The sequence below is a fragment of the Xyrauchen texanus genome, chromosome 28, assembly GCF_025860055.1.
Source record: "Xyrauchen texanus isolate HMW12.3.18 chromosome 28, RBS_HiC_50CHRs, whole genome shotgun sequence".
NCBI classification, from domain to species: Eukaryota; Metazoa; Chordata; class Actinopteri; order Cypriniformes; family Catostomidae; genus Xyrauchen; species Xyrauchen texanus.
In genome coordinates this window covers 7645601-7659668 of record NC_068303.1, presented here as the reverse complement: position 1 = coordinate 7659668, position 14068 = coordinate 7645601, and the positions used below count along the sequence as shown (strand labels likewise).

General features: G+C 37.1%; 1 protein-coding gene across 2 annotated transcripts in view; it reads left to right on the top strand.

Moving 5' to 3' along the window:
• Nucleotides 1–14068, top strand: part of fam184ab (family with sequence similarity 184 member Ab) — a 175037-nt gene that overhangs the window by 149372 nt on the left and 11597 nt on the right. For both annotated transcript variants that reach the window (XM_052096595.1, XM_052096594.1), the window contains exons 14-16: nucleotides 543–727; nucleotides 6539–6685; nucleotides 13595–13712. In XM_052096595.1, the coding sequence (XP_051952555.1) occupies nucleotides 543–727; nucleotides 6539–6685; nucleotides 13595–13712 (450 nt within the window). The remainder of the gene's footprint in view (nucleotides 1–542; nucleotides 728–6538; nucleotides 6686–13594; nucleotides 13713–14068) is intronic.

The window sequence follows — 14068 nt, the reverse complement described above, 5'->3', positions numbered from 1 at the left end:
TAGGAGATTTAATTAAGCTGATTAGGGGCCGGGTGTGCAGCATCACGACCCGGCCCGGCCCCGCCTTCCGACCTGCCACACTCCTATAAAAGTATAGGAAAATTATTTTATATATGTAAAACTTGTTTTGTACCCTTAAGATTCCTCTCCACATAATAACCAGAACTTGTTTCGCTGCTCCTGATGTTCCTTGAGAGAAGAAACTGCACCTCAATGATAATGCTGTAGACTGTTGAACACAGAACTGCTGGCTGCTCTCTCCGTTTATTAATTCATAAAAATACTATTTATATATATGAGGATGCACCGGATAAGTAAAGAGAAACGGAATGGAAAGATGTGCCGTCAATGTCAGATCCAAACATACTCTGAAAGTGCATTAAGAACTCCATGTGTCTGAATTCTGGTATTTTAGGAAGACCCTTTACTACAGATCACAATCTCTTACAATAGGCTTGACTTTTTTTTTAAGACAGGTTGGCCAGGCATCTCTCTTGGCCTCAGTTAGCCTCGGCAGCTAAATGCATTCTTGTGTATTGCAGGAACGTGAGCTGCTGAGTCGCATCTCAGATCTGCAGGAGGAAGTCAGTCGTAGGAAGAAACACATTGCCAATCTAGACCACGAGATCCACACGCTGAATGAGAACATCAGCACTTTGACCAAGGAGCTGGAACTCAAGGGCAAAGAAGTTCTGAAGATCCGTAGTGAGGCTAATCAGCAGATCAGGTGAGTTTTTCTCTCGGATTACATATCAAATTTGCATTAAATTCACTTTTTTCCAGAGATGGAAACTTAAGTCTGCGACTCGGACCTTAAGTTGCTCTTACTATAAGTCACAGAAAATCTCACGACTTGACTCAGACACGTAAACAAATGACTTGAATCTTGACCTTTTATAAACATATCCGGTGAACATGAAAAATGACTGGGATAGAGTGAAGTCATGCACAGCGATTTGTCGCTTGGCGAGTGTGAATTTTTGTCCTTGAATTTTGACTCATGGATGAAAGCTATGTGCGTTCCGAAAAATTTAAACAATTTTACATTCACTGTATTTTGAAGTGTCCAGGATAACAGAACCGTGCGTGTTAATAATCGCTGTATACTGTATTACTAAATACAATGACTGCTGTTATGCCAGTTATGTCAAAAAGTCAACTTTACCAGACCGTATATGTGCTGATATACTACTGTGTCAAGACATTGTTATTCTTTTCTGGAAAGCACACCACCTTTCTATGCAAATGATAGAATGTGCCGGATTCACAAATATCAGTGCTAGGGTTGGGAATCAAGAAATGGTTCTTATCCAGAATCATTAAGGAACCGGAAATGCTAATTGGAATTTAAATAGAAAACAAAAGCATTAAATTCTTTACGATTTCCATCCCTAAGCAGGGCTATTTATCTGCCGTAATTAGGGTTGCCACCCGTCCCATAAAATATGGGATTGTGCTGTATTTAAAGATAAAATGATACATCCCTTGAATCAATATGGGATGCAATTTGTCCTGTATTTAAGCTGGTCAGATGGCATCATGATGAAATCATCCAATTTAACATTGATCTATGTTTTAAAAATGTGCCTACAGTGGGTAAGGGACCTTCTTAAATGTCCACAGATTGTGCTAAAACATGCTAATACTGTAGAGGGTGTGGTAAGGGACCGTCTGAAAAGTCCACAAATGGTGGTAAAACTGTGGATTTTTTTCGATATAAATTTTCAATAAGATCAAACAATGTATGAATACAATTACAGGTGAAACTCGAAAAATTAGAATATCGTGCAAAAGTTCAACTTAAAAGGTGAAACTAATATGTTATATAGACTCATTACAAGCAAAGTAAGATATTTCAAGCCTTTATTTGATATAATTTTGATGATTATGGCTTACAGCTTATGCAAACCCCAAATTCAGAATCTCAGAAAATTAGAATATTGTGAAAAGGTTCAGTATTGTAGGCTCAAAGTGTCACAATCTAATCAGCTAAACACCTGCAAAGGGTTCCTGAGCCTTTAAATGGTCTCTCAGTCTGGTTCAGTTGAATTCACAATCATGGGGAAGACTGCTGACCTGACAGTTGTGCAGAAAACCATCATTGACACCCTCCACAAGGAGGGAAAGCCTCAAAAGGTAATTGCAAAAGAAGTTGGATGTTCTCAAAGTGCTGTATCAAAGCACATTAATAGAAAGTTAAGTAGAAGGGAAAAGTGTGGAAGAAAAAGGTGCACAAGCAGCAGGGATGACCGTAGCCTGGAGAGGATTGTCAGGAAAAGGCCATTCAAATGTGTGGGGAGCTTCACAAGGAGTGGACTGAGGCTGGAGTTACTGCATCAAGAGCCACCACACACAGACAGGTCCTGGACATGGGCTTCAAATGTCAAACGTCTTACCTGGGCTAAAGAAAAAAAGAACTGGTCTGTTGCTCAGTGGTCCAAAATCCTCTTTTCTGATGAGAGCAAATTTTGCATCTCATTTGGAAACCAAGGTCCCAGAGTCTGGAGGAAGAATGGAGAGGCACACAATCCAAGATGCTTGAAGTCCAGTGTGAAGTTTCCACAGTCTGTGTTGGTTTGGGGAGCCATGTCATCGGCTGGTGTTGGTCCACTGTGCTTTATTAAGTCCAGAGTCAACGCAGCCGCCTACCGGGACATTTTAGAGCACTTCATGCTTCCTTCAGCAGACAAGCTTTATGGAGATGCTGACTTCATTTTCCAGCAGGACTTGGCACCTGCCCACACTGCCAAAAGTACCAAAACCTGGTTCAATGACCATGGTATTACTGTGCTTGATTGGCCAGCAAACTCGCCTGACCTGAACCCCATAGAGAATCTATGGGGCATTGCCAAGTGAAAGATGAGAGACATGAGACCAAACAATGCAGAAGAGCTGAAGGCCGCTATTGAAGCATCTTGGTCTTCCATAACACCTCAGCAGTGCCACAGGCTGATAGCATCCATGCCACGCCACACTGAGGCAGTAATTAATGCAAAAGGGGCCCAAACCAAGTACTGAGTACATATGCATGATTATACTTTTCAGAGGGCCAACATTTCTGTATTTAAAATCCTTTTTTTTTATTGATTTCATGTAATATTCTAATTTTCTGAGATTCTGAATTTGGGGTTTTCATAAGCTGTAAGCCATAATCATCAAAATTATATCAAATAAAGGCTTGAAATATCTTACTTTGCTTGTAATGAGTCTATATAATATATTAGTTTCACCTTTTAAGTTGAATTACTGAAATTAATGAACTTTTGCACGATATTCTAATTTTTCGAGTTTCACCTGTATAGTAGGTGAAGGAAAAAATAAACAAATAAAATAAATAAAATTGTAAAAAGTTACAAAATATGTATAAACCATCCAAAATGTGTACATAAATAAGATAAAGAAGACAAATATTCGAAAAAATTTACAATAAATATATTTTTAACATATTAATGATGTAAGTCACGAGTCAGGAATGTTCTCATTTTAGCATAAGAAAGGATATACAACTTTTATTAATAATGCATATTAACTCAACGCATTTATTGGTAAAACTGTGGAGGATGTGGTTAGGGCCCATGATTCAGGGGTCGTGATTCGTGATATTTTAATACTTAAAAAGTGGCAACACTAGACGCAATTAATGTTGCATTATTGAAGGCAGTAAAGGATTTAAATTTAACAAGATGTTTGTGTAAATTTTCTAATTATTGTGGTAGCAATAATTATTAATGAAATGATTATAGATTATAGAATGGAGCAGGGCTTATGAACGGGAATATCCTTACTTGGCAAATAAGCTAGGGCTGGGAATTCCCACAGACCTCCCGATTCGATATTACAACATTTACTTGCCGATTCTATATATATCGTGATTCTGTAAGTATTGTGATTTGATGTTTATATATATATATATATATATATATATATATATATATAGCTTATTAGTTAACTTTTTTTTTTTCTCAGAAAGAAATATCTATTGAAGAACAATTGTGTCTGAAATCAAAATTAAATCTGTAATACAGAATTTGCAGGTAAAAGGTGGGGATGTGCAAAACTACCAGTTTAAAACTACTAAATGACCAGTCTGTACGTTGTCTGAACTATTAGTTGACTAGTCAGTATGATGGGACCCATGTAAAATTAGGCTGAATTATATGTTCATGTTATGCAATCTGATGTGTTTCATAGGGATATATGGATGCTAAGCACAGCCCTGGGTAATTAAAGGATATTCAACAAATAAATAAGCTAAATAACTATAACCTCTTGTCCTACAAAACTATTTAAATAATAAACAAGAATAGCTCCAATACAGAGCGGCACAAACTGCTAATGTGCATCCTGGACGCTGAAGGAAGCACTTCAAGATAACCAGAGCTCATGACACGGGGTGATCCTTGCTGGGCATTCAGAAGTGCACAGCTGTTAGATTAAAAATATGGGGGCGCAACATGTAGTTCACTGAATTCAACAGTTTGATGAGCCTTTATACTGCTAAACTATTTATTAAATCAGTGTCACACAAAATCTGCAGAACGATTCCTGACAAATACTCTTCACAACACCTCATAAATAAACCTGTGAATTATGCATAATAACAAGAACAATGATCACAGCAGAGAACATCTTTCAGTGAACAAGCGGTGCTTTCATGGTAAATGATTCTATAGCGCTTTTCACTCTGACTCATTCACCCATTCACACACCAATGACGGCAGAGCTGCCATGCAAGGTGCTAGCCTGCCATTGGGAGCAACTTGGGGTTCAGTGTCTTGCCCAAGGACACTTCGGCATGTGAACCGCCAACTCTGCAATTAGTGGTCAACCCGCTCTACCACCGCCACCCCAATCTACGGTTGTAGTAGCTATCCGTTAAATGGCTAAACGTACAGAATTAAAGACACAATACTTCTCAGAGAAAAGACTTGTTGATGTTGAACTCTGCACAAGTATACTGTAGCTTCCTATATTTATCTATCAACAATTGTATTAGCTAATTGTGAAATTTTTGTAATTAAATTAAAAATCGATTTTCATTGGAGACGATTTTAAAATAGTTTGTCTCAAGAATTGCAATTTTTAACTAAATATTTTCCCCCACCCCTAAAAAAACACTCTTTGTCTTTAAATTTTAACAGTAAACACTTAAGAAACAATTGGTGAACACATTGGAAAACTAGAAATGTTCACCTCACATTTAAATGCATGTGGTTTCAGAGTATTTCTAACTTAGTGGAGACAGTTCACAATCCTTAAACAACCTCTAAAGTTACATTACCCTTGGGTTTTATTTGATAAGAGTCATTGGCGATGATGAAAGGGATGGAAATTCCGTTATTTTGAACCAGATTTAGGAGGAAGGATGCCAAAATAACAAATAAAGAATAAGAAGTGTGTCAGGTTCCCAGCTAGAAAGTCCTATCAGTCATTTTGATTAGAGCTTCATGTTGATGACTGGCTCTTTTGACATGTATTGTTTGTGTTTTAAAGCAGTTCAATCAAGGGGGGAAAACTCTGTGAAGAAGGGCAATCAATTGGATCAGCAAACCTAAATTCAAATCGATCATAGATTTTTATTCAGTGGCTGATATTATTATCTAAACCTTTTATTAAAAATGAATGCAGGTAAAAGCATTATACATAGAGCTTGTTTTGAGATCATTGCTGTTTTTCTCAAGTCGTTGATGAGCTGTGTGTGTGTGGATATACAGTATGCATACATGCATATGAGACGGTGTTTAGCAACTCATCAAAATGCTTGCAGGACGTCATGCTGTACACAAAGCCCATTTCATTTTCAATTATATAACACAGATAAATCCTGGTTCTGAGATAAATTGCGGCTCCGTTCCCCAAAGACACATCACTTCCTGCGGTTAGATCCAGCATTAGTGCATTTTACCGTCTGTGCATCAGGATGTGTGCCTGTATGATAGAGTTGTGTATGTGTTATATAGCAAAGAAAAAGTAATATAGAAAATAAATATTGAAATGTTGCTGGGGGGTAAATGTGTGTCCTAAATCAAAAAATCATTAAAAGAATATTTTTATCTTTTGAAAAAGTCACCACTCACATAATACGGGTAAGGGGGTGTTCACACTGTAAACATATGTACGTCTGTCTGTGCTGTTTGAAGTAGCTTTTCTATGTTTTGATTGTTGGAACGTGTTATGCAGATTTCCAGCATCTCGTGATATGAGTGCAGCTTTTTTAAGACACTGCGTCAAGTTAAAATGGTTGCGATGAAAGACTGACTAACTAATATGATTCCATCTTTCAAAAATGTTGCTTTAATATTTTATCCATTATATTAGCACATATGATGGGGAGAAATTGTTCTGTATAACTGAAATTACCCACACAGTGTAAATATCATTTGACAGAACATCTTTATTAGAGCAAAGGGAAAAAAACAGTGAGCTCAAATTGTGCATAATGAATGTCTCCTTCAAGCGTGCAGCTGCAGCTCTGTGAGATCAGATAGAGTTTGAAGGGTCATGCATAGGTGTCATGTGTATGTTTGTGTGTTCTCAGAGCTCATGAGCAGGACCTGAGTAAGAAACATGAGCGGGAGATGACCGAGCTGAACGCTCTTCACCACAGAGAGACACAGAACATGCTGTCAGACTTTAACAAGGCCCAGGAACTGCTGAAGGACAAGATCTCCGCCCTGCAGATCCTGTAAGTTCATACATTGCAAAACACTGGGAATAAGTGTGTGTATGTGTGGGTGTGTGTGTGTGTGTGTGTGTGTGTGTGTGTGTGTGTGTGTGTGTGTGTGTGTGTGTGTGTGTGTGTGTGTGTGTGTGTGTGTTGGGGAATGAAAGATTCTTAAAGAAACATCTTTTTTGCTAAAGCATACATATACAAATTAAAGGCAACAACTATCATAGTAGCATGTTTTTGTTTTGTTCTGTTTTTTGTTTTGTTTTTCAGTAATGGATTTTTTTGTATTACCTTGCGGTAACATGTAAGTTCTATGTTAAATGAATATGGTAATCATTCAGTATGATTGTATATGGTAGTTGGATAACATGCATAACATGCCCATTGACTTGTTTTATTTAACCAACATCAAAATGTTTACATTTATATGAATGTATAAGGCAAAATGTATACTTACAGGCCTGTAACTGGACACCGTTTATTTTAAGTTTTAATATTTAAATTAGGGCTGTGGATTTAACACGTGAATTCAGTGCGATTAATTTGACAAAAAATAACACGTTAAAAAAATGTATGCAATTAATATCACCATAATAAGGAAGATTCCTGAGAAATGCAAGCTTGTAGTACCACCTGTTTACTCCAGAGGGCAGTAAGTGAAATTTCAGCTGTATGAGCAACGCGCAGTTTATACAGTGAAGAAAACACTTCAGTAGGAAGAACAACGCAAACATAAGTTACATTCTTGCGTTCAAAACACTTGAAGGAGCTCAAATGCAAACTAAGAGATCTCAAGATGTGTTTAAGAATTGAGTATTAAACTACATTTAACTTGAAACAGTGAACTAAAAATGTTATGTTTATGATGCAACACACCCGAGATACTACATAAGCATGTCTGACGCAGGTGTAGATTGACAGGCGCTTAAACAAGCCCTCTTAATTAATCTCCAACTGATTGACAAATTCACATGAATTGTGAAATGTATTGCTGTGAACTGTATGCCAATGATTGGATTATGAACAAATATATTGTATTCTAAAGCCGCTTTTTGTATTGTCTTATTAATGATGAACTCTTCAGCTACAATAATGTAATGCATTGTAATTATCTGAATATCTTTTATATATATATATATATATATATATATATATATATATATATAATTTTTTTAATATTTTTAAGATAACTATGTATAATTATTTCATCATTATATTTTAATTATTGTTATATGAGGAGCTTTCTCAGCAAATATTTGTATATGCAATTAATCACAATTAATTAATCTGGAATTAATTTGATAAAACAATTTAATCGATTGTCAGCACTAATATATATATATATATATAGTATATTCATATTTAATATAGTGTATTTTTAATCACCTTTTATTAAATGTTACCATCTTGTAACTGGAAACCTTTTTATATTTTTATATATTATTTATTACAAAAATGTGATATATTTAATATATTGATATTTGTTATATGTTTAATCATCTTTAATTACATGTATAAGGCAAAGTATATACTTAAAGTCGGAGTAAGTGATTCCTGAGAAAGACTCTCAACAGAACTCAACAATCAAACTAACACACCCCTCCCTTCAGTGCTCTTTAAGAAGCTCCGCCCCACAAATACATGCACGCTGGATCGGTCTGATCCACTTTGTATATATTCCCATTTACAGAGCCGGGGCTGTGTACAAACACCTAATTTATTTTCAGCGCATACACAGAACGGACAGCTAGCGGACAATTAAGAAATATTTGTGGAATTTGGCAAAAAGTGTATCAGAATAAAATTACTTACTCAAACTTTCATTGTACTGTTCAAATATTCCATGTACTGTATTTTGTCAATTAATATGAAGTCATAAAACTATTTATAGCATAATAAATATCAAATTAGAAATATGCTGCTGATATAGTTTAAATGGCATATTACACTACACATAGTATGTCACACCGCAGGCATGTTAACTATCTAAAAGTATTTAATGTCAACTTCCCATATATCAATGTACCATGGTATATTCTTCCTGTTACCATTATCTGTACCATGGTACCACATTAGTACTTTTTTGTAAGGCAACGGCATCATGTGTCACAAATGTCGTGACATTTTTTAGTTTAACACTTTTACATTCATTAAGAAAATAATTTCATGTTGATTTTTACCTTTTTTTCAGTCAATTAAAAGTATAAACTAAGACTGTGAGGACACAAACATTCTATAACTCACATGACCCCTTAAGAGTGGGAAAACTGTTATTTATGTGTGTTTATGTGTGTTAGAGATTCTTCTGGCTAGATGGAAAAGCTTGGAAGCAAGCTAAAGACCACAAACTCTGGCGTGGACTCTGAAGGTGGTGCAGAGGGGGTGAAGATGGGGACAGTGTTTCTTAACATATGCTAGGAGAGAGGGAGAGCAGATATATAGAAATTTATCTAACAAGGACTGAGAGGAGAAGAGGCGACCTTATGAACCCTGTCAAGGCAGCTCAGATAAGAGTAGCAGTCGCCTTTGGCTGCAAAAATGCACTTTGTGTATTAGTTGTGTTTGGATGAGGCTTATCTACTGAGTATAGGGATGCCCTGCAAAACTGTTTAGTGAATGCGCCCATGCACATTTGACAGCAGATATTTCACTAAATGAATAACATACGCTTTTGCATGGACAAATTAGTGATTTTTGACAGCAACTGCATTTTAATATGTGTGACGAGCAGAGCGGGGCTGAGCAGCATCTGGGCAGAGCGAGGCCGAATGAGTGATGAATGAGCTCCACCTGTGTTCCACACCAGTCTTGTGTTCCAGTGAGGGGTGACGGGAGTATTTGAGGAGACAGTGGCAGATGACAGAGAGAGACATACAAAGCTGTCTGTCTGCGTGTCAGTTTTGTTAGTGTAATGCCGAGAGCAATGTGTGTTGGAGCTGCTGAAAAGCAGCTGCGTTATAGTGTTTGATGTCCACTGAAAAGTGTCACATTAAAGTGTCGTACATGCTTGTCAAGCCAGTTCCAGCCCCCTCCTTGCCCAGCTCGTGAACTTTATTACAATGTGATTTAGAATGGTACATTTTTAGATAGCATATAAAGAACTAGGTGTGTGTGTGTGTGTGCGTGCGTGCGTGCGTGCGTACTAAGATAGACAATTGGCAGTGTTGTGCATGAGGTCTTTAACTGTAGATTTTCCTGCCAGGGATGACCTAATTTAGGTTTACTTCAATGTAACATCAGCAAATCGATAGCTTTGTGAGGAAAAGACTGAAATTTTTGTTGTTATTCACTGAATATCTTCCTCCCGCCACCACAGCTCTCACATTTAATTCACGAAAACCTTCCCTAAGGATTTAGTAACTGTCCATCATCTCATGATTTTAAGAATGAGTTTAAAGAGAGGCAGTAAGTCAAGGAATACATTGCAATTTTAACTTCTAAGGCCATGTATATATTTTCAGACTAAATAGGTTATCAACCCCAATATTGTACACATACCATTTTATACATATAACATACTTTATACAATAATATATATAACAGTTATTCAAACCAGTCATAAACGCTGTCTGTACTTTGGTGATTTGTTTTTACATTTTTGTGGCTTGACAGCCCCAGTCCCCATTCATTTATATTGTTTGGAAATGAGCAACATGCACATTCTGCCTACATCTCCATTTGTGTTTAAAAAACAAATCAGTCATGTGGGTTTGGACCAACATTAAAAAAAAATTAAGTAAGTAAATAATTTTGGGGTGAACTATTAAAGTTTGTTTTTAAAATGTGTAGTATAAGTATTTTATGTGTGAGCATCAGTCAGTGTTTGGCTGTAAAGTATTAGGTCTCGTGAATCAGTCGGATATTGTTTTCTTCAGCATTTTCTAACCATGCTATCTTCAGGTGTCCCAGAGGAGCATAGAAACACAGCCAGCTAATTAAACATAACACAAATCTATTGATATGACAGTGCTGTGCTCTGTGCAATTAATTATTTTGACAGCCGAGTGTCCCCAAAACCGAGTCCTTCGACCAGTCCTTCAACCTATTTAAGCTTCATGAATATTTCATATGTGTCATTTTCCCAACATAACCACACAACTATAACCGTTCAAGTGCTTTCGGCAGGCTCTATACACCATGGCTGTTTGCTTTTTTCACTTTAAATAGGAAAATAGACTTCCAGTGAACTCATGTGAGCTTATTTAACCTCCTGAGACCTAAAAATGACCGCTGTGTGCATTTTCCATTCTCCTTTTTGATTTTTTAAATAGTAGCCCCTAAGAAAAATGCAAAAGAAAATAATACCAAGCTATAGAAAGTCAGATTTCATTAATCAAATTGTTTATTATGTTTCCATGAGTGTTGATTATTCAGGTTTTTGAGACGTTACAGACATTTCATCAGAAATTAGCATAAATAATTCAGATTCAAAGTAATGGCCAGCATCATCTAGTCACTGCCAACCATGTTAAAATATATTTTGCATGAAAAATTCAGAATCTATGTACCGATTACCATTGTCCCATGTCTGCCAAACATGTGGAGTGGTCCAAACATCGTCTGCTGCCTGAAACTTAACTATTGACTGGATGTTAGGAGTGAATGCACTTGGCTGCACAGGAAAGCTATAGGATGCTCTCTTGCTCCCTAATTAGGGAATGCCTTAACCTCCAGTGTGCTGCCTGTCTGTACTGGTCTCAGAACAGTTTGAAATTCACCTTATTTTCATCCTAACTCCATATACAGCCTCTGAAAGCAACATATTCTAGCTTTTGGATGCATCCAGTGCCGCCACTCCCTATAAGCAGACTACCCAGTCTGCAAAGGGCACCAACTCCCTAGGAGGGCACCAGAAAGTCCACCGGCTGCCATTACTCGCACGTTATACGTTATTCAAGGACCCGAAAGCAATTGCAGAACACAGATGATTGCTTCGTGCTCATATCACGCAACCCAAACACACACACACACACACACACACACACACAATGCTAATTAATATTTTTCTCTACAGTCGAATGCGCTTCATTCCCGCTCCCCACTCCTCACGCATTGCTTCTCTCTCCATGCTATAGACATAAGTTGCTGCAAAAACCTTGATAATTAGAGTTGCAGGCACAGTTATTTTAACAACAGTAACGGAGACACAGTGAGCAGCAATATAGATGTATACTAGCATATTATAAACACATTGCAGAAAACTAATGAAGCAAAGTTAAATCAAATCAAATCGCTTTTTTGTCACTCAACCATATACAAAAGTGCAACAGAGGGTGAAAGTCTTGGGTGCAGTTCCAAGCATCATAGCAGTATGACAGTTACAATAAACATCTGAATTACACATAACACAATTTACACATCTTGTTACACAACACAATATACACCTAATAATATACAGTATACACAAAATAAGAAGAATGTATACAATAAAAGGGTGAACACCAGCAATACCAGCGGCAGGGACTAGGGGACTGGTCAGGGTTCAAGGAAAGCTGAGCGCAGTACAATACAGAGATATCCTTACTTAAAACCTGGTTCAGAGTGCTCAGGAATTCAGACTGGGCCGAAGGTTCACCTTCCAAGAGGACAATGACCCTAATCACACAGCCAAGGAAATACAAGAGTGACTTAGGGACAACTCTGTGAATGTGCTTGAGTAGCCCAGTCAGAGCCTGGACCAGAACCCAATATAACATCTCTGAAGAGACCTAAAAATAGCGGTCCACCGACGGTCCCCATCCATCCTGAAAGAGCTTGAGAGGATCTGCAGAGAAGAATGGCAGAATATCCCCAAAATCAAGTGTGCAAAGCTTGTCATATCATACCAAAAAAACAATTGATTACGGTGTTCATTTTAGGACATACTCAGACCTCAGTGTCAGTTCACAGACTTCAGGCAGAACAGCATCGTTCCTCAGAATAAATGGGTTCAAGTCTAAGGAAAAACATTGTCATGTCTAAAGTCTCGTACAATATGACATCAGACCAAAAGGCATCAGACCAAAAAACATAACAAAATGTGAAATATATATAAATATTACTTGTATAAAATATGTTATGTGAATAAAATGGTATGTGTACAATATTGGGGTTGATAACCTATTTAGTCTGAATATATATACATGGCCTTAGTAGTTAAAACTGCAATGCAGTCCTTGATTTACAGCCTCTCTTTAAACTCATTCTTAAAAGCATGAGATGATGGACAGTTACTAAATCCTTAGGCAAGGTTTTCATTTAAAATCAGCTATTAATCTTAAGACTGTGTTCCTTTGAGGAGTATCACATTGCATTATCATTACAAATTCATCACGTTTACAAATATCCTTCAAAGATGGAAGCAGTAGAGATGTTGATCCTTGATGACACTGATCACCAAAGAATTTCTGAAGATATTAGAATGATTGCGAGAGAAAGGTGTCGAGGATTTTAATTACCACACTAATCCAAAGAGAAGCTGATGAAGTCACTTGCAGATGCCAATATCATCACATCTGATCAATGGCTTTCAATTATTTCTTTGTTCAAAGCACAAAGGCTTCTGTGTTCTTTCTATTCTGAGATGAATAATAGTCAAATTGTACTGTCAGTTATGAATCACAAGGACTAAACAGAATGGAAAGAGGGTTTGGGAGGTCTTTGCTGCTGGTGATTTTAAGGTTTCAGAGAAATATTTACCTTAACGCAGTGGTTTTCAGCTGGTTATGCTTCAGGACACATCAAGTGGCAACATAACAAAATGTCCTTAAAATCAGACATTGAAATTGTTTTTTATTACCATAAGCTACATAGACCGTAAAAAAAATTAATAATACATATACATAAAATTGGCTGAACCCAATCAGAACATACCTGTGACCCGTTTTTGGGTCGTGACCAATCAATTGATAACCACTGCTTTAAAGAAATGCCTGTGTTCTTCAGGTTGGAGGGGACAGAGGATAAATTCCGGAACAGAGAGAGCAGACACGAAGATCTGCAGACAATAGCTGAACTGAAGGACATGGTGGCAGAGAGAGAAGCTCTGGTCAAAAAGCTGGTGGTAAGAGCAATATCTCAGGCTTATTGTTCAATTTGTCAGCTGTGAATATTGTTACACAAAACTTGGTATCCCATGGGTGCTCAGTCCTGCTACATCCTGCTGAGTTTAGCTGAATTTAAACTCTCACAGGACTGAAGGGATGGTTCTATTTCAGGACAGACAATTTACCAGCTGTTCTGAAGTTCGAACCGCAATTTAAACTCAGTCATGCATACAGATAATTATAAATGAAGCTGATCCAGTTTAGCTGAGCAGAAACAAAACTGAAATGAAAATTACACTAAAATTCCCTGCTGAAAAGGCCAACATACTAGTCACCAGCTTACAGTATGTTGTGTTATGTTGCTGGTAAAAGA